The 20417-nt window shown below is 49.0% G+C and overlaps 1 protein-coding gene across 1 annotated transcript in view; it reads right to left on the reverse strand.

The window, feature by feature from the left end:
* The window catches only part of CNTN5 (contactin 5), a 213364-nt gene that overhangs the window by 81123 nt on the left and 111824 nt on the right, over positions 1 to 20417 (reverse strand). Inside the window, exons 7-8 of the mRNA XM_004689429.2 lie at positions 14324 to 14451; positions 11172 to 11347 (exon numbers count right to left, since the gene is read on the reverse strand). Of these exons, the coding sequence (XP_004689486.1) occupies positions 11172 to 11347; positions 14324 to 14451 (304 nt within the window). The remainder of the gene's footprint in view (positions 1 to 11171; positions 11348 to 14323; positions 14452 to 20417) is intronic.

Below are 20417 nucleotides of genomic sequence, written 5' to 3' on the forward strand. Positions count from 1 at the left end.
GCGCGCGGCTCCCCGCGAGGCTCCGCCCAGCGCGGCTGCGGGCCCCAGGGTGCTGGTGACCCCAGGGTGCTGGTGACCGCGGAGGTGCCCGTCTTGGACTTCCATTGGGCCGCACGGACATCTTGCCCTTGGCCCCACAGCGGGGCGCAGTCAGGCCGAAGCATTGCTGCTGTTTCTTCACAACAGGCGCGTCAGGGGGGACACCGTGATTTTAGGGTGACTTGAAGACGGTCGCTTCAGCTTGCCCGCGCCGGCTGGCTCAACAGGCCTCAGTGATGAACTTCGTTAACCAGAGGCGCATTAATAGTGAGAACAAGTCTTTCTGCCAGTGACAGATGAGAATAACAATTCAAATCTCCTCCAGAGCTGCTGACTAGCTCTGAATTCTGCAACGTCTCAGTATTGTAACCCCGCAATCGGTAGTTGTGCGATGTCAGCGGGTGAGCCAGAAAGAGAACTGGGGTATGTAGGGTGGTAAAAGTCTGTCTATATCACAATTAGTATCGATCCTTCCATCGATACTTTATTCAACAAATAAATGCTGGACAGGATGCCTGGGCTGGCCAAAGGCAGGTATGATTCTGCCTTCAAAACCAGGTAATTTTGTCAGAGGACAGATTTGGAAGGCTCTGGAAGCAGAACCTCTGATTTAGCCTTGTTTTTCTTAACTGCACTGTGTTATCAGAACAGCCCCTAGAATAATAACAAGCAGTCTCCTGAAGGGGAAGGAAAGCACGTCATGTTTCCCAGGGAATTATCTAAATGACCCTGAATATTGAATCTTAACATTGCAATACTTAATTTCATTTTCGTATACCCCAAAGAAAGCTTCAAGCAACATGTAAATTTATGTAAAACACATATACTTATGCTAAACAACACACCACTTATCCCGGGATTTAATTTGGAGAAACCTGGCAGCTCTGCTCTCGCCGGGAGTGTGTACCTGGCTATCACCGGGCCCAGGAATGATCACGGCCACCTACTTCCCCCTCAGAGGTGACGTAAGGCGCTTTCCTTAAGATAAAATCCGTCTCATAGGCAGTGAGGTTGACCTGAGCCGCCAGAGCGTCGTCAGTCCCTGGAAGACCAGAGCTCGCATCCTGCACGTTATTATTCGCTGGCTCAGGCTCTTCTGCAATGTCTGTTCTCCTCTGCTTCCTCACCTTGCTCTGCCTGGTTCGCTCCTCCTGAGGACAGGTGTGGCCCGTCTGCAGCGCCCCCACAGGTGGGCCAGGTGGAGGGGACCTGGACCGGGGCCGGCACACCATAGTCACTGCTCTTGTCTGTCATCAGTTTGTTGCTCGTCTGTGAGACGCTAAGCTTCCAGCAGGCAGCACCCTGCCCAGCTGAACTCCTGAACCTCCCCGAGTGCCTGGTACTGGCTACGGGAAGCCCGCTATGAACAGGTGCCCTGCATGTACTGCTCAGCTAATCCTGGGGGACTTGACAGAAACTCAAAGTTCAGGTATTGTACAGTCGTTAATTATCCATTCAAGATAAAGGTGCCATTATCTCTGTGTTGATCTTTTCCACTCCTCTGTTAGGAAAGTCAGGTGAGGGTAATGAATAATAATAGCCTAGAAGTTATTTCTAAAATCTTCTTTTCCTCCCCTCCTAAGACAGAAAACACCTTTGAGAGGCGACCTACTGAGTTATTAATTCTAGACTCTCAAGGTTCACTTTTATGCTGTAATATAATAAAAATAGTGCGTGAAAAGAATGAGAGGGTTTTGAAAAGCTAAACGCTAAACACATCATAAAACTTAAGCACTTTTAGAACTGAGTACAAAACAGAAGCATGACGAGAAATTGTGAAATAAAGGTAGAATTTCAAAGATGTGTCAAAGAATAGTTTCTGAAAACGATGAACAAAAGTCAACTCTTGGAAAATCACCTTGGGAAATAACACACGAGTCAGCCTAAAACATAAGACTGACACGTCAACAGTAGTTCAAAAAGGGAACGGAACCACGTTTCTTATACAAATCCTGCAGCTTCTTAAGTGCAGCCTTTCATTTACCCTGGCTTTCAAAAACTAGAAAGTCTTTTTTATGTATTTCCCTTACAAGTTAAACATTCTGGTAGAAAGGGCCTTATTATACCATCTACTTCATCACTGTATAGGTTAAATTGTGGTCCCAGAATCCAGGGGTTTATGTAGGGCACTTTTTCTAAAATACCAAGAAGCCTGTGAAACACATCAGTGTTGCTTCAACAGGGTGACTAGTTCTTTTGTATTAAGAACACCTGTGATGCTTATTTCTAGAGAAAACTACTTTCTGCACAGATATTTAAAGCATTTCAATTTTCTTGTGAAGGAAAGGAAGAATATGATCTATAATGACAGTAGAAATTAGAAATGTTCCTGTTAACCAGAGATTAACAGAAGACACTTAGATATTATTACGAACATTTATTTCTAAGTGGCCTGCTCTAAATGGCTGGCTTTTAATTCACATACTTCTATCTTCACCGGTACCTTTAGGAGAGCAGCGTATGTCTACTTAGTCTGTAAGGTGCACCAGGCACTGTGTGGAGCTCAGAAAAGAAGCCAGTTTCTAACAGGAGAGGCCCAAGGAGAGGCCCATGACACCATGACCGCAGGTTGGGCGTGAACAGCCAAGCCCTAGGTACTCACGCAGTCAGAGGGTTTCAAATGCCTGGAATGTGGAACTTGCTTTCTTTGACTGACCCTCAGCAGTAGAAGCAATGTAACATACTGGGCCTCATCTCTGCATTCAGAGACTCTTCAAAAGACTGAAAAAGGGCAGCTGATGAAACTGTGTTCACACTCTATAAGCGGAATAACCACAGCAGCCAGAGAAGCGGAATCGCAGTTCTGGGGAGACCCGCAGGCCACCCAAGAGGCGTGTGGAGCAGGGCATGGCAAGGTGTTTGCGGGTCCATTCTCACACTTTCATGGGAGGATATCTTTAACAGCTGGTAACTTGATCTCACCGAAGAGAGTGTCGTAACGGTTAACAGTGACCAAGAAAGGGATGGGTCGGGACGCAGAAGCGGCCTGTGCCTTGGGCTTTCAGCGCTGCAGGAAGAGCGACCTCTGAGGAAGAGTCCCCCATGCCTCTGGTCAAACCCTGGACCGGGGCTGAGCTCTCACTCCCGCTATTGAAGTTTTTAGCTCAAGGAAGCTTGAGTGATGGAGCCGCAAACAAACTGTGCTGCTCAGGAGCTGTGCGGGGCCCCGACCGCTTCCTCTGGCTCCGCTTAATATCTAAGTCATTGCCCGGCTCACGGCTCGTCACAGCCACGGTGGGAATCACGGGAACCGCACTGCGGAAACAGGACGCTCTGGGACTTCTCTTCATTATGGAAACTATGTGCAGATAGTAGTTTAGGTATCAATCTGAGAATGGTTCCGATTTGTGCTGAAATGCCTGAACTTCGAAGGGCTGATGTATACATAATGGGGTGCATTTTTTGGTAATGGGACAGGAATTTTTACATGATAGTTAAACGTCATATATTTCACTACAATAATACGGGGAATATCTGAGAGGTGCAAATGTCCATCTAATCATAGCGTACACTTTCCAGGAATGCGTGGTTTTGTATGAACACATGGAAATCGCACCCGTAGTAAAAATGATTGATTCAAAAAATTCAAAATTCGGATGAGGGGTACTTATCTACATTATTCACAAGATGACATAATTTAATGCTAAATTTATGGAGAAAGCAGGGGATCGAAAACGTTACCCTTAAATATTTTAGCTACACTCTGGGATTGATGAGGGGTTCTGAGAGAATATGGGACCAGAGGCCAGAGCCCCTTGGGTTAACAACTCTTCACAACCACTGTCTACATTTGGAAAGTTGTTTTTCATTCTAAATTTCTTTTGCCTTTGTCAAAAACCAAAATCCAAACCAAAACAATACCAACTACGTCATTACGGTGTATTTGGGCATCCTTGGCGTGAAAGGTAATGTTAGAAGTCTTCTGTTTCTTAGAAAGATTAGTAAGTCTAAGTAAAAGATGGCAACAGAAATAGCATCTGAAAAGACCAGCAGCTGCGGGGACCTAGCAGGCATTTGGTGGAGAGGGGTTTTCTTATTCCTCTCAGCTCCGTCTCAGCACATTCTCAGTGGCGGGACTTGCCATTTCATCTGACCTAGGTCAGGATTTCAGAAAAACAGGCTAAGGGGTGATGCTACGGGAACCTCCATCGGGCTCCATATTTGCAGGGACAATCAGGAAAGAAGAATGAGGCAGGACAGACGTTTCCCTGTGCCCGTCCCAGAGCTGGCAGCTCCCACAACGGGGCCCCAGCGCTGAGACGCGCCCCTGAAGTTGTCTGGCTTTGGTTAGGGCCGCGGTGGTCGTCACCGCCATGCTTTCATCGCTCCCTGCCTGGGCGTGGGGCACGGCTGGGGTGGGTGCACCCTGTGCCTGCTGGGCTGTGGGCGATTCCCAGGGAGGGACTCGTGCCAGCACCCCGGGCTGGGGACGGGCGTCTCGGGCTGGCGAGGGGACGCTGGGTGCCACATCAGAGCGCCGAGTCTCGCGGCCTTCGGCGTGCTGGGGCCAGACTGCTGTGGTTGGACTGCACGTCTAGCCCACTTCATTGGCACAGGCCCCTGGACCAAGCTGCACAATGACAGGGCAGCGTGGGAGAAAGCGAGAGGGAGCTGGAGGTGCTTAGCGAGAGCCTGAGGGCTGAGTGACAGCTAACAAAGGCGGGAGTAGGAGCGAGCACTGGTCAGGAGCCAGCATGGAGCACTGTGCGGACGGCTCTCGGGCTCTGAGGTAATGGCGGTGCTTGCCCGTCCCCTGACTGAGCGCCTGAGATGAGCGCACAGGCACAATCATAACGGGAAGAGTGGTTCGATGTCATGCATGTTTTCAGCTGCACGCTCACTCATTTTAAACCCTTTCCAGTACACAGATGATGTGGAAATTGTTTTGCTGTCTGATAAAAGTAAGTGTTTCCAGATGGAACGGGGCACAGTCCTAGAGGCTGGTACTTCTGCCGAGAACAGCCGCAGGAAGGCCGACAGACACTCAGTGGTCACCGACAGGCAGAGTAGGGATTCTGAGCAGGACGAAGACTACTGGGGGATTCCTTGGCATGAAAGGTAGTGTCAGAAGTCTTCCATGCTTTTTAGAAAGAGTAAAAAGCCTAAGCAAAAGTGGCCAGATTAGGCGAGGTGCTGCTCATGACACGCCAGACGTGGCTGAGACCACTCACAGGCCACCGGAGGCCGTGTTTACCGAGACACGGGAGCTTCGCTCCAGAGGAACCTCATCTTTGGTTCTAATAAAAACAACAACCGATCCAAGGAGAACACAGTATTAGAGAGTGCAGTGTGAGTTCATATATGACAACAAAAAATGGAAAACTTATTTTGGAGAAAAATAAAACCTGTGAACAGGGGAGACATGGAGTCTCAGTGGAGAGCGTGCTAAAAGAGCGTGCAATTTCCCCAGCTCACAGTCTGGGCAAGCCAGGCCTCGGAGGGGCAGGGGTGCTTCCTGTGTCGGCTTTCCCGCTTGCCCCGGCGCTCGGCTGAGAGTCTCCGGGAGAATGGCTCAGAGCTCACAGCACAGGCTCCTGGCCAGATTGGGGACGCCACTAAAATAGGCTTTCTCTGTAAAGAAGCTTTATTTCCCCCCTCTCTCCCTCAAAAACAGGACAAAACACCAGAATACCGCCCTGCAAAGAAAACCAGCCAGAAATAGACCTGCAGTTTTGCAGGGCAAAAACAGTGCAGAGAGACTGGAGCCTTTCACACGGCCCATCTGCTCTGCAAACGCACCACTGACAAGGCGGCAGCTGTCAAGTGGGAGCCTCTGAACGGACAGGCTGCCACGGGGCCCACTCGGCACCCAGAAGGCCTGTCCGGACAAGGACGGCCGTAAACGCGCAGAACGAGCCCCGCGGCCCGGGCGACTAAGCCTGCTCGACGTGGGGGCAGTGCCGCGCTTTACTACCTTTGGAAACGTCCAGAAATGATTTTGCTTTTTGGGCCCATCTGCCAGTTGGATTAGAAGCGCAGGCGAAGAGTCTGCGGCCCTCCCAGCTGTCGCCAGACAGCCCTGGCCAGAGGCGTGGGACGCCGGGAGGGCTCCTGACTGCAGCCCGCCTCGGTGTCTGCCGCGGCCCCTCCATCCAGTTTTAAACGCGCCAAGTCTAGAATGACACTGCCAAAGTAAAAAGTAAAACTAGACGCAGGTCTAGTTACGTGTCGAAAGTAAAAGCAAGGGAATGAGTTTCGATGACGGTTTTGACCGACATTTGTGTGGTTTTTAATTGTACTAAAAGCCCTGAAGTGACGCAGAGCTGGCCTGGGCTGAAACACGCTTCACATCGCGCTCTGACTCTCGCTGACGAGCGGCCGCTCCAGGTGACTCTGCAGCACAGCGTGGAGCAGCGTGTTCGCCTCGGGGACACGAGTGCAGCCGGCGTCACCCACAGGCACCGTGTGACGGGCGAGACCGCTCCAGGAGTTCGGGTTTGGCCACGTTTATCCACCCGACAGTGCACAAAACCACGGCTAGGATAAGACATGCTCTTTCTAGATGCCTATGCTGGGCGTACGGGTCATCACAAGGACCCCACTGCGGCTCCCTGGCGTTCAGGCGGGGCTGGCAATGACACACACACTTCAGAGGCCTGAGCTCCGCATCACGGAAAGGGTTGCAGCAGGTACTAATGGTGTGGGAAGAGAATCCGTACATCAGCCTAGAACAAACATGCTGACTGCCGAGATCCCTCAGCACACAAACATACAACAACTGTCCCATCGTAGCTGCCTTTTTCTTTCCTTCCCGTCCCACGTCAGCGTCCCACGTCAGCGTACTGTCCCGGTCCAGGTCAGGCGGTGATTTCTTTCCATGTACTGTTATAGCATGTGCTAGTTATGAGGGACGCAGAAGCTGTTACACACATGTATTAATTGAGCACTCAGCTAAATACATCTATATTTTTATACCTCTATAGTCCGCATCTTGTGTTTCTTCCAAACGATTAAACATCATCACACTGATCCCTTTCCGCTCGCCAATAATATTGGACTATAATAAAAAAGTAGAAATTTTATGGTCCTATTTTCTTGAATTACGTCGTGTTTATGCCATCTTTAGGCTTACTGAAGTCTGCAGTAAATCTTTTTATTTGATTCCCCGCAGCTGATTGGCCGCGGCTGAACACACACTAGGAGGTCAGTAAGCATGGAGTAGGAGCTTGATGAGTGACCGTCGGCATCATGCAGCTCAGATTTCACGCTGCCTTTAATTGTGCTACCAAGCTTAGCATCCTGTGGTCTGCAAAAGGCTTCTGCCTCTGTTTCCTCATAAAAAAACTGGGGTCAAATATGCCCTCTGCCTCGCTGGGTATATTGTTAACAGAATCCGGGAGAGGAAGGGCCACCTCCCAGCTGCACAGCCACACTGCCCGGTGCCGGATGCTCTTTCCAGCTAGTTTGAGTTCCCGACGGGAAAGACATGTTTGTAGTTGACCATCCTGATGACAAGCGCTTGCTTTTTCTTTTTCCTCTGTCAAGGAACAAAGCAAGTGGCAGGCTTCTATGCCATCTGTGATTTATATATCACAAGGCTAAAAATGTGGTCACATCTTGACACGACAAATTCGGGGTCCAAGTCTGGAAGACAACGGGTCTTCATGGCTGCCCGCCGGGACTGTGCCTGGGGCCGCGTGGCCCTCACATGCTGCTGGCCCGTCTTGAGCGCATGTAGGTCATGCCGCCCCCTGACCTACATCAACCACTGTGGGAAAGCAACTGTAAATGCTTTATGGCATCACAGATGGTCCTTTAAGGCCCAAGTGGATAAGGGGGGGTGCCTCATTGTAACCCCTGCTAGCAGTCTGGAGTGAATATGAAGCCCACCCGCGTTTCAGTTCCTGTGCTGCACAGCTGCCAGAGTCATCTTCCCACAGAGCGACTGGCCGCAGCCCTCCAGGCGGCACTGGACGCCAGCCCTGACGAGCCGCTCTCTGCAGCCTACCCAGCGCCCCTGCGCCGACCTCCTCCAGCGCTCCGCCTCGCTGTCGGCCCTCGACCTGCGGGCTCCGCCCGGCAGCAGCGACTGTTCCCGGCCGCCTGGAAGGTCCTGACCCAGTCGAGCTCCAGGACCAAGCCCTGCCCAGCCGTGGCTGAGTTCTGGGGGGCAGGTCCCTGAGGGGGGAGGGGCGGTCAGCGCTGGGCTTATAAAACTGCGTTGAATTAAAATCGGGAGAAGAGCCACACCGACTTGGCACGCTCGGTTAATTTATATCATTGCCAAATAAATAAATAAATAAAACAATTTGGATGAATTGGATCAAGTGTTTATGGGCTAATGGACTCCTTAGACCCTTTTAGTGGTGGTTTTCACTCCAAATGGGTCGAGTTGCTGGGTTTGTAAAACGCGGCCTCGGTAGAGAGGGCAAGAGAAATAGCAGCTTTATCACCACAGACGTTCCCATTTAAGCTTCAAAGCACAGCTACCGCTGTTTCTACCCTGGCAGGCCACCTGCTGTAGCCCCACGGCACAGCTTTCAGAGCGTCGCAGGGAGTTTCCTGGAGCATGTGGTGTCCCGACGCTGACGTGTAGGCAGTGAAGGGGGGCTCCTCTCCTCAGGACACCGCATGTTAACTCCATTGGTAACTTTCCTTCCCAGAGATTTGGGGGCTCACGTGACAGTGTGGGGTCTGTGTCACAAGGTGAGGCAGGAGCTCCTTCCGCGGAGCCCGGCGTCCACCGTGAGCCGGCCCAGGACGCGGGCCTGAGCGTGACGCGGGCCCGGCCCTCTCTGGCTCCGTCCCGACGCTGTTTCATTCCTTACTGTGCTGCGCCTGCCTAGGCCCCGACGGCGCCCCGATGTGTCCTTTAACACCCGAGCGGGCCCGAGGCGCCACCCCGGCCTCTCTGCGCCCCGACCTGACTCCCATTCCCAGAGCCGTCCACAGCCGCTTAAACAAAAGGCATTCCCTCAGCAGAGCGGCTCCTGCGTGGCTCCCTGTCACGCACTTCACTTCTCCCTGAGACTCTTCCCCGGACACACGATCTCCAAGAGCAGGCGGTAGGCAGCACGTGCTCCCCTCCACCTCTCACTGGCAGGAAGGGGGCTCACGGCGTGTGGCCTCGGGGCACCCAGGCCCCGCCAGCTCGGGTAGTGGACAGAGGGGAGAAGAGGTTTCCTTTCCACGGTAGCTTTGAGGCTTTCAGGTATTTTAAAGCAAGAGGCACGTCTGTGGGTTACTCTCCACACGCTGACATCGCCAAGCCCCTCTCTGCCCTAGACTTTCCCTCTCTTCTCAGTAGAGCCAACTTTATTTTTCTACTTTAGAGCTTGTTAGCACCATCTACAAGCCAGAGCCCGGTTTTGCATGACTTGAATAATGAGGGTTTGCATGGAGAAAGGGTCAATTCTGGACTTCTCAGGGGCAAAAACAGCTTATATGTGGAGAGGGAGAGAGCAGTTGTCCCTCACTGACAGGCCTATGAGGAGGGTCACGGGTATTTACTGATAGAAATGATTGATATCAAGCTACTGTGATGTCTAATAGACAAAAACAAGAGTTCATATAATTTTACCAGGGCCATTAATTTCTCTCTGGTACACTAAAAATAAAGAGAGGGCTCTTTGTATGAAGAAAAACCAACATTTGATTTTAGAGACTTTTTTTTTTTAACATTACACATCTGGTCACTCCAAATTATTGTTTATAGATAATCCCAGAATGATAATTCTGGATATCCTTTGTGTGTTCAGGTGTGATACTTTTGTGCCATGTTTACTTGGTTGTGTCTTATGACATCCTTGGCATGAAATCTGTCCACTGTGTTGAAGGAATTATCAAGGCAAGGTCACAGAAACATCCAAGTCACAAATTAGAGGAAATGAGTTTAACATGATCTAAATATTTTGCCTATATAACATAGCCATTAACAGTTAAAAATAAAATTATTTCATGAGATGGGAATAATGCAATGGGTAATTATTACTTATTTATGTAGTCTTCACTGCAAAGAATACCGGGATAAAAGGAGCCACTTGGAGGAAGTGGTCACATTTTGGCTACAATGGCAAAAGCAGCATAGAAAAATCATTTTTGCCATTCTAGTGATATAAGTTCATCAGATGATAAAGTGAGGAGGAGTCTTAGAGACGAGCTGAGCTCTCACTTGACTTCGCCGTGGGACCAGCGCCCCAGCACACGCTGATGCCTGCCTCATGCTGCACAGCTCCCTGGGGCTCAGCTGGGCCCTGGTCCAGAACATTGGGACTTTGGACCTGGACCACGCAGCCTGCAGTGGCTTCACGTCGGGGCTCACCACAGCGGGGTGTTCCAGTGTCTAGAGGATGAGCTGATAGTCACAGGCGTGGCTGCATCTTCCGCTGGATGTACAGTCCTACTTTGTGGCTCTGCCTTGTAGGCCGTGTGGCGGGGCGGCGGGGTGTTCCAGCCAGCCCCCACGGAGCGGTCGTTTCTCTCTTTCCCTCTGCCACCCTCGCCCCACCCTCTTCCTCGCTTCTGTCCTGGGCACCTTGAAGTCTTACAAAAGACGGTAGTGTTTTTGTTTTTCACTTCTTGATTGAGTCAAGGTGACAGGAAGGCTCGTACACTTGACTCCAAACATTCCCTGCTCCATTCCGTTGCTCGCCCATGGAGATAGGCGCATGAAAGAAGATATCGAAAAGAAAAGGTCTGGTGTCAGGAGACGCGTGGGCCTACGGCTGCTGGGTATTCCTACCCGTGGCCGCTTGGCTAAGCCGGCGGCTTTTGAGAAATTGAAGAATTTCCCGAGATTAGTACTTCTTGAGGGGGGCAAATCGGCTCATTGATTTGCTGTATTATAATTACTGTGACGAATGCTTGAGGTAAAACATATGCACTTTATGTAGGAACATAACTTTAGACAAGTAATGTGCAAATATTGATAAAATTAAGGAAATAAAAGTTGCAAAGAGATCAGATTTGTCCAGCTGCTTACTGGGGTTTTAAAAAGAATTATTACTATCAGTTGGCATAATTAAAATAGTTTTCATAGTAATATAAATAATAATAGTTTTAATTTAATGCAAATTTTAATTGAAATCATTTCCCCCCATTTTCCTTAGCATTTCATAGGTGAGAACGATTTGATACTTGAATATAAATGCTAAAATTATTGTTATTGAAAAAGTAAAAGCGCATTAACTTACGGCCCGGATGCTTTCAAAATGTCCGCCTTCTTTCTCAAAATCGATGGGCTGGCCTTTTAGCGTCCAGTGGAAAGTGACGTCCAGACTGGCGTCGTGAATCGCTTTGCAGTTAAGGACAATACTTTCTCCTACTGTTAGCTCTGTTCTCTTAGGAGTAAGTTCTATCCTCGTGGGTTCTGTAGAAATGAAAATACGTTAACTAACAACCCACACCTAGTATATCTGCATTATTTAGTTAATGTATTTTTTTATGACTTTCCATTTATGTATGCACACAAGAGCTGGGGTGCAGGCCAGAGGTGTGCGGACTCACCAAACAGAGAGTGGGGAGCAGAATAGGTAGATGTACCTGTTATACTCTGGGAGGGGGCAGCGGGGAGACAGGGGTGCCCGCTGCGCCATGTGGGGTCCCTCCCTGGCTGGGGATCAAACTCGGCTGCTGCTAGCTTCATCGTGCTGGGACTTAACCCCTTGCACTGCTTGGGAGGCCCCAGTCTGCATTATTTCGAAAAATAAAGGAAAAAAGAAACAAACAGGGGTCCATGCCGTGCAATCATTTCAGATACATCTACTGGATTTTCCATGTGTTGAGATAAACTATTCAACGTTAGCTACTCCATGCTAGGACCTTTCACTGGTTTTACTTTGTGTGTGTGCGAGGGGCCAATGATTTAAAAGTCCCTGTGTCTACTAAGGAGTGAGCTTGATCATGAAGGATGAGATACTACGCAGCTGGGGACCTCCTTTGGCATTCGGGAAGGGGGACAGTTATGAAGAAGAAGCTGTAGCCTCCCTATCTACCTTCGAGAAATATCAAATATAAATAAAAGGATTTTATTTTTACAATTTAAAGGGTTATTTTGAGACTCATATCTAAGGAGGGAGAAATCTTTTAAGGATCTTGGACGCATCTCCCTTAAATTACTATCTTAATTTTTATTTATTTTTTATATTCATTACTCATCCTTCATTTTTGTACAATGAGAAAAAGAGGAAAGAGGCTGGGAGGCTGCCTGGGTGTGCTTCACTCTGCAGAAGCTCTCCGCCCGCCGGAGCAGGACCAGAAGAGGTTCCTGGCTGATCCTCAGATGCCACTTTTGATAAATTGAGGGTGATATAATTGAGCGCTAAAAAGAGCAGAAAACTATTGCAGGGGAACATTTTTGAAACAAAATGTTAATGTTCAATGACTTAACGATTCCGTTAAGTAAAAGATGATCCAGTTCCAGGAAGGAGCGAGGCTTCCCCGGGGCTGGCGAGGAAGGGCTGATGGGCGCCCGGACGCCAAGCTGGGCGGATGGAGGCGCGCGGGCTCCTCTCGCGGGTCAGTGAGACCGGCCAGGGGTGGCAACCGGGCTCAGCGTCCTTGTCCCCGGGCCGCTGGTCCCGCGCAGCCTCCGGACCCCGGGGCCCCCTGAGATCCTGCAACCTGCACCTTCGCCTGGGCGCTTCCCGAGAGCGGCCGCGGCGCGGGGAAGGAAGGTCGCCGCGGCGGGGACAGCTCAGTCCCGTTCCGTCTCCGCGGGCGGCGCCCTGCCCCTCCGTCGTGCGACTGCATTCTCGAGGAAGCCAAAGTTCCACGCACCACCGTGGCTCAGGCTGCGAAGCCTCTGCGCCCCGCCGCGCTCAGCCACAGGCGGGCTCAGACGCGCGGGCTGAGGGTGGTGCATCAGCGCTCGGTGCACAGACGCAGAAACCTGCCGGTCGCACCCTCCCCTGGCAGCTTGTGGCTCTTCTAGAAATATCAGGAGCTGGTTATTTTAGTTCTATGTCTACTTCTAAAGAACATGGAAAATGAACATCTCTGTATCTTTATAGCTGAGGTTTGCTTCACGTTGTACTACGTGCTCAAAAGGAAAACAAATAGTGGAAGCACATAGTTCTGTGGTAAAAAATAATCCTTTGCCAGCTGAAGAGATTTTGCCTCTTAAAATGTGAGGTTTAAAAAAAAAAAGTGAGGTTCTCTTAGTTCCAGCCAATGACATGTCGCCACACTTGAAGTCTAGTTAACTTTGGGGCTAGAAAAGTAACTGCAACCTGTAAGCAGCAATAGTTCCGATCCGGAAACGCCGCGTGTGACGCCTGCCCGGGGAAGGCCGCCCAGCCTCACTGCTCGTGCCGGCCACGGCCTCCTGGCCCAAGTCCCTAGCTGAGGCGGTAACGAGCAGCATTACTGATCAATGCTAAAATTAATCCTGGTAAAGGGAAAAATTTTTTTTAAAAAATTTACTTCAGGCCCTCCCTGGTGGCGCAGCGGGTTAAAGCACAGCACTGAGAATCTGAAGCCACTTCTGCATGAGTTCGATTCCCGCCTGCCGCCTGCCCCGGAGGAGACCACATGGCGAGCCAGACCTCTCCTGACCCGCCCGCTGCTTCCCTCAGCAGCGTACTTCGTAGATCTGCCTGTTCTGCTCCCCACTCTGTCTCTGGTGAAGCCTCTCACCGCCCCTGAGCCTCTGGCCTGTACCCCAGTTCTGTATGAATAAATAAATAAATCTTTAAAAAAAAAAAATTTACTTCACTTATTTTTGCATACAGGAACTGGGGTGTGGGTCAGAGTGCGGAGGTGAGAGGATCCACCAGACGCAGAGTGGGGAGCAGAACAGGCGGATCCACTGAGCCCACTGTGGAGGGGATTGAGGGCACAGCGAGGACACAGGAGCGGTCTGCTGTGCCCCGGGGTCACTCCCTGGCCGGGGGTCGCACTCAGGCCGCACAGGCTGGCCACAGCTTGATAGCGCTGAGACTTTAACCTCTGCACTGCCAGGGAGACCCAAGGGGAAAAGACCTTAATACTGTGGGCATACTTTTAAGCCTTGAAACGCTAACTAAAACTTCGCAGTTTCTTTTATCCTCTCACATCTTTTGTTCACTATGCAACATCTCAGTTTTTACCACAAGGTTGCTTTCTTTCCCCGAGCGGTGAAAAGGGTCAGCTGGGCCGCATGAGTCCTCTGTCCGCAATGTCACGCCAGGAGCATGCACACGTGTGCAGACACACACACAGACAGGCAGGCACTATCGGGCAATGTCACGAGACCTTGTCACGCCAGGAGCATGCACACACATGCAGACACACACACAGACAGGCAGGCACTATCGGGCAATGTCACGAGACCACACTTACGAGGCAGTTAACCACGTTTTCTTACCTTTGACCGACACTGAAGCTATGATTTCTGCAGAACCAAAGACATTCTCCCCTTGGCAAACGTACTTTCCCTCGTCTGATTTAGAAGCGTTTAGGATCCGTAGACTCCCGTCTGGAAGAATAGCTATTCTGAAAATTATTAAAAAGGTGTTTTGGTTTGTTTTGTTTTGTCCGGTTTTACAGCAAACCAGCCAAGTGGCAACAAACAGATGAGATCCTAAGCCACCTCCCAGGTGACCATACCCAAGATAAAGGGCCACTGTGAGACGGTCAGCCATAACAGAAACACTTCACCGCTCAAGAAATTATGCGATCAGTCCACTCAATGGCTTCTGATACTTAAAAGGGCTAAGAACGTCCAGGTTATTCTCCGTTTGACACTTTCTGACAGCTATTTCTCAGACTTGCAGAGGAAGGTGACCCTGAACTTGGTTATTAAAACTTACGCTAGACTATCACCGAGATTTTAACATGCAGTTGGATATCGCACCGCAGCCCAAGAGTGACGTCAACAATCAAATATAAAAAGAAACAGCATAAACACAGAGCATGAGATTGACTGGACGCGGCCGTCGGTGCTTGTGGGGGTTTCTTCACAGGGTCTCCGTGCAGCTGGTGCAGGAGTGACACGTGGTGCCCACCTGGGGCTGTTCTCGCTGCACTTGCTAGACGTGTGTCTGTGATGTCTGAGTTCGCAAGGGGGCTCTTTCGAGACCTTTTAAAAAAGTGGACCTTGAGGCTTATGTGAAGGAGAAAAATTAAAGCATTATTAAGAATTTTTAGAAGTTCATTGCAAATGAGGTTGACATTTGGAATTACCGTGTTCTCCGTGTATTCATCACTCCAGAAACAGAAGGATTTCCCATGTAATTACTACTTCTGCCCTTGTCTCTCTTCTGTGCTGCTGAAATGGAGCCACTGCTGGGCCAGGGCAGCTGACGTGAGCGCCAGCGTCTGGAAGGACTTGTCAGGACAGAGGTGGTAACAAACCAGTCACAAGGGAACTTAATGTCGTACAGGGGTTCTCCTAGTCCTGAGAATCATCGTTTATTCCATGGCAATATGATGCACCATCTAAGATACCAGCTAAATCTGTTTAGTCAACGCCCTTCATGTGATTTGAGGATGTTGCTCTCACTGTGCCAGCCACCCGGAAAGGATGGTTATTGACAGGCTGGGCTTGGTGGCAATCGGGTTAGCTGCCGTGCAGCTGAGCGGTGCTTATGAACCCGTGTTTACATATTGCCATCAATGAAGATGTCAGCTCGAAAGCATCACCGAGTTTTCAACATGGATCAAATCTGATTTACTGTGAGTAAGGAGGGGCAGATTTAGCAACACGCCAAACTGGGACAGATAATTTGATTTTGTGATTCAGGTCAGGAAGAGACACTGACCCGAGACATTCGGGGGACACAGCACCTTCAGAAGACATCAAACCTATTCAAGATGCGTGGTGAAAAGTGTTGCTCGTCATTTAGCTAGGGCTCACTTTCTACAAGAATGGGATATCTGCTCCGTTTCCTTCCCAAACACACACACACACTATAAGAAGACACATTTGAAAGGAAATAATTTACTTGTTATAAACAAGGCCTTCTTTAATGAGAACTACAACCCTTCCTGAAATCTAGTTAAGTTCTCACACACTCAGCCGATCATTATAATCTTGAAAATATTTGAATTTTACTGACTGGCAAATCTAGCAGGTAAGAAATTGTTTTGAAAGAATGGTAGATCTTAGGCACTCACAGTACGTTGGCTCTGGATTTAAGGTAAGTCCTTTCTCACTGATGGGCTGATGTTCTATCCCGTGTCAATATGGTTTATAAACTCCCTTGTGCTTTTGGACACCAACCCAGTTGGGGGAGGAAGACTTGTGAAAACCACGGTGTCTTTATCGGGCAAGTGTTAGGGTCATTTGTCCAGAAGTCTGTCTACTGATTCTAATCGGAAATCCTTATCCGATAAGTCCTTTTTTTTTTTTTTAATTTAGAAAAGAAAAAAAAAAAAGACAGGTCAGGTGATGAATGACACACATTACAATGCCTGGTTATTGTGCACGTAATTACTTCCTGACTGAATTATGAATTAATACTTTGCAATTTCCAGCTTCGTTTTCTCTTCTACCATTACCACATGGCTTTGCAAATTTTGGGGGTCAATTATGCTATGACTTTCTTGAATGGGGAGGTACAGTTGTGTTGGGGCTGGAGAGAGAGTGGAGAGCCATCCAGGAGCACTGCTGCATGCAGCAGCAAGCCATGCTCACTTTATTCTGGTTCCTCAACCTCTCCAGGAGTTTCCGTGTAGACCTGAAGATGTCTTAGTTCTCACCTTGTAACTAATTACTGGATTGCATCTTGTTAGTCGGCCCCTACCACAGTCTGCCTACAGTAACACTGGGCTTACCCCTATCCTGGAAGGACTCATCACCACATTCTTGAGCTACAAACCTTAGGCCATGTTCTCACTTGTCATTTCTGTGTTGGGTTTATCTGTCAGACACCACATAACCCAGTTCGGTTCTTTTCAAATAGATGGCTTGCTTGGGAGTAGCATGTCTACCTCCTGCTGTGCTATTTAGAGATCGTGCTCTGATTCTCTATGAGACTTATTTCTGGCATCAGGCCCTGGTGAGTATCACATTATATAGCGTCATTAATCATTCAGACTCTGTGCTTTAAAGTCAGAGAGGATCGAGTTCAAATCTCTGCCACTAATTAGTATGTGGGTGATCTTAAGCAGTTACTCAATAACCTATTTTCTACTTTTGCAAAACTATATCAAACTACTTAAAATATGATTTGTGATGAATTTTGAGGAGGAAAAAAGTAAAACATCAAAGAAAGTGCTTCATGTACAAACCTCTGCTATTTAGGGTGTTTGACAAATGTCTCCTGGGTAGTAACATCTGAGCTGAGCGTCAGGGAGGAAATTCTTGGGTAAATCATAAGACAGTAATGACTGAGTCATCTGGTTTATGGTTACATTTAATATTTTAAGAAGCTGGTTCTGCAGTTCTCTGACCTTATAACACACACTCAGTCTATCTGATTGTGTTTGTGATTTATAATGGCTCACACACAGACTTCTATATGCACAGACTTCTATACTGCTGTACTGGGTATATTTTAAACAGATGATAATTAGAAATTAAAAGTAAAAGTAAATGAATTATGCTATTTTCTTCCTCCAATTTCTGAGTGGGAATGAATTATTCAGACTTCTATTTGGAGAGTAGAACTTTCATCTTAGAAAATCACCTATCTTTGCTAGTTGGGCACCTACCTTTTATCACTTCTACCTGAAAATCTTTGTTAATCCTCAGTAGTTAGATTGCCTTTGTATTTTTTGTATCCTCAGAACTCTATTATAGAAAGTGCCATTTTTTCCTGAGACTACATAGAGCTGGAAGGCTTGAACAGCATTATTGGTCCAACAGTCAAAAAATAACCAGTGTTGAAAATAATACCAAGTAATATTGTCATGGTTATCCAAGCTCAATTTACCCCTTCCTGTGTTATACAAGAACATTAACATCACGACAATATAATACAAATGTTACTATTATATTACCTTCAATGATAATCATACATATTAGTTCAAAATATTTCATCCCAAAAGTACCTACCCCAATGGGTTATAGATGCTTCATGATAAAAATCTGGGATGAAGTCTTCTGAAAATAAGAGATGCTGGGGTCTGCAAAGGTCTTAAAAACAGTTCTGCTATGGTGACCACTCACTGGCCATGTTCTGTGTGCCAGGTACACACACATCCTCTTGCACACTCATTCACACAATGCTCCTTACCACTCTGTGACCTGAAGTTAGTCTCATTTGCAGGCAAGAAAACTGATCATCATTGTGGCTCCGTTCCAGGCAAGCCCCACAGCCCCGGCTGCTGCCAGGTGCCTGGACAGGCTGCTGGCTTGTCTGTCGGCCTCTTCCTGACTAATCAGAGACTCCTGTGTGTTTGGTCTCTAAAAACTCCCCAGTACTTGGTCCTCAGAAAATGGGCACTGAATTAAACCGAGATGTGGAGTCATGCGAGTCACTGTTTGAGAGGTAAGCTGGCACAGTTTGTTTGCTAATGCCTATTAAGCTCCTACTGTTTGCCAGGCCCTGCCCAAAACTTTCAATAAATTATTTTAATTTGTACAAAGATGCTAGGATACATTATTATGTTTGATTTAGGAAGAAGAGGCACAAAGGGTTGATAGAACCCCAGGACTTCGGACCAGCCTTGAACTGCACTTTTATCTGCTTTATGTGACCTAAAGTAAATGGAAAAAAAAAAAAAAAGGCGTGGAATGGGGAGCCCCGATCAGCCACAGAAGTCGGCAGAATGGAAAATTAAGAGTAGGAAGAGAAGATCCAGATGCTAGCACATGCTGGAAATGAGAGACATGCATATTCCTTAACTTGATCAGTAAGATTCTGAAAAAGCCCCAGGGGGCCATGTTGTCACCAGTTCTACCCGTCAGACATGGGTTAGCAGGAGGAAAAGGGAGGTGACCCAGAAAGTCTGACAGCAGCCTGGAGGGAGGAGAGGGAACACTTACTGCAGGGCTACCTTCACTCACGGGCCTCCCCCTCAGGCCCTGGGCCTCCCTGCTCTGGAACATCCGGAGGAAACCACAGAGCTTCTGTGCAGAGGACGGAGAACTTTAGACTGTCCGGTACTAAAGGGAGGGTGAGGGGTGGTCGCCTCTGCCATCATCAGGGAATCAGAAGATCCCAGAACAGAGCCCCTTTCTGACAAGGCTCTCCACCAGGCTGGTGCGGACCAACAAACTTCACACAGTGCTGAACCCTCCCTTCAGCCCAGGCCACACCAGAAGATCCTATTTTCCTGCACTTATGTGGGAAATTCTGTGTTTATGTGGGAAATTCTGTGCTTATGTGGGAAATTCTACTGTGTGGGGGCCCTACCTATCCTGGTGGGGAGATAGCATATAATTTTGCTCCGTTTCCCAAGGGGGGTTGTGAAACAATGGTGAGAGCCACCCTAAAGCCCATTGTGTTATAGCTGAGGTAACTGCCCAGAGAAGGGGCATCTAGCTTATCACTTTTGTAAGCTTGGGCTATCACTCAGACTATAAACCCTGCACTATCATATACTTTCCCCCACAGCAGCCGGTCATGCCAGGTTTACTGCGCTGTCCAATATCTCTTCATCCATCACCTGCCTCTGGCTTCTTGGCACGTCTGAGCGCAGCGGACCAAGTGCCAAGGGGGGTAACACCTATGGCTTACCCTCACTGCTGCCTCAGGTGTTCTATTGGGTGTCTTCACTTCCTCTGGTTGTCTGAGGAGCCAGATAGAGCGTGTGCATGCACTTCCATGGTGATGGGGCCACTTTCCTCTGATTCCCACCCTCCCCCACTTAGCACCCACAGTGCCGAGGGCTGGCAGCAGCTAGGGAAACAGCGTTTCTTCACGGCCCTCTTGCCAGTTCTGCTTCGCATGGCAGAGAAGGCGAGGAAGGTGGAGGCTCCTGGGGACACTTCTGGGATGGAGCTGCCCTGGGCGCTGCTGCCTCTGCCCAGCCAGAGTGGGGACCTGTGGGCCTGGCTGGCGCAGCTGTGACTGGGGCCTCTCTGAGGTCCCCCAGAAAGCCTCCTCCCACCCGCTGCCAGCACCAACGTGCAGCCTGTGTGGAACCCTCTTTCCTACCACCCGCTCCCTATGGGGGAATCTCTCCAGGGAACCCCATTCAGGCAGCACATCTAATAGGATGCAAATGTTTAATGGAAGAATAAGGCAAGGTTATCATTTCCGTGAGCAGATAATGGACGTACCCCTCACTTGCATTCCAGTCAGGCAGGACAATAGAAGCCTCCTCTCTTCTTGTCAACCCACTCTGCCCATGGCAGTGTGGGGACACAGCGCTGGCTCCTGCCAGGCTTGGGAGGTGCTGCCTGAGCCCTAAGCTTCTGGTCCTCTGCTCAGGATATTGGTTGCAAAGGAGCTTTGTTCTCAGTTTATCCTCAGACTGAATACTAGCTGCCACTTTTCCTTTAGCACTCAGCAAAATTCATCTGGCTGTTGCAACTTCGCTACCTCCGCCTTCAATCAGGCCACACCCAC

The sequence above is a fragment of the Condylura cristata genome, unplaced genomic scaffold, assembly GCF_000260355.1.
Source record: "Condylura cristata isolate star-nosed mole 26May11 unplaced genomic scaffold, ConCri1.0 scaffold00025, whole genome shotgun sequence".
Classification (NCBI taxonomy): domain Eukaryota; kingdom Metazoa; phylum Chordata; class Mammalia; order Eulipotyphla; family Talpidae; genus Condylura; species Condylura cristata.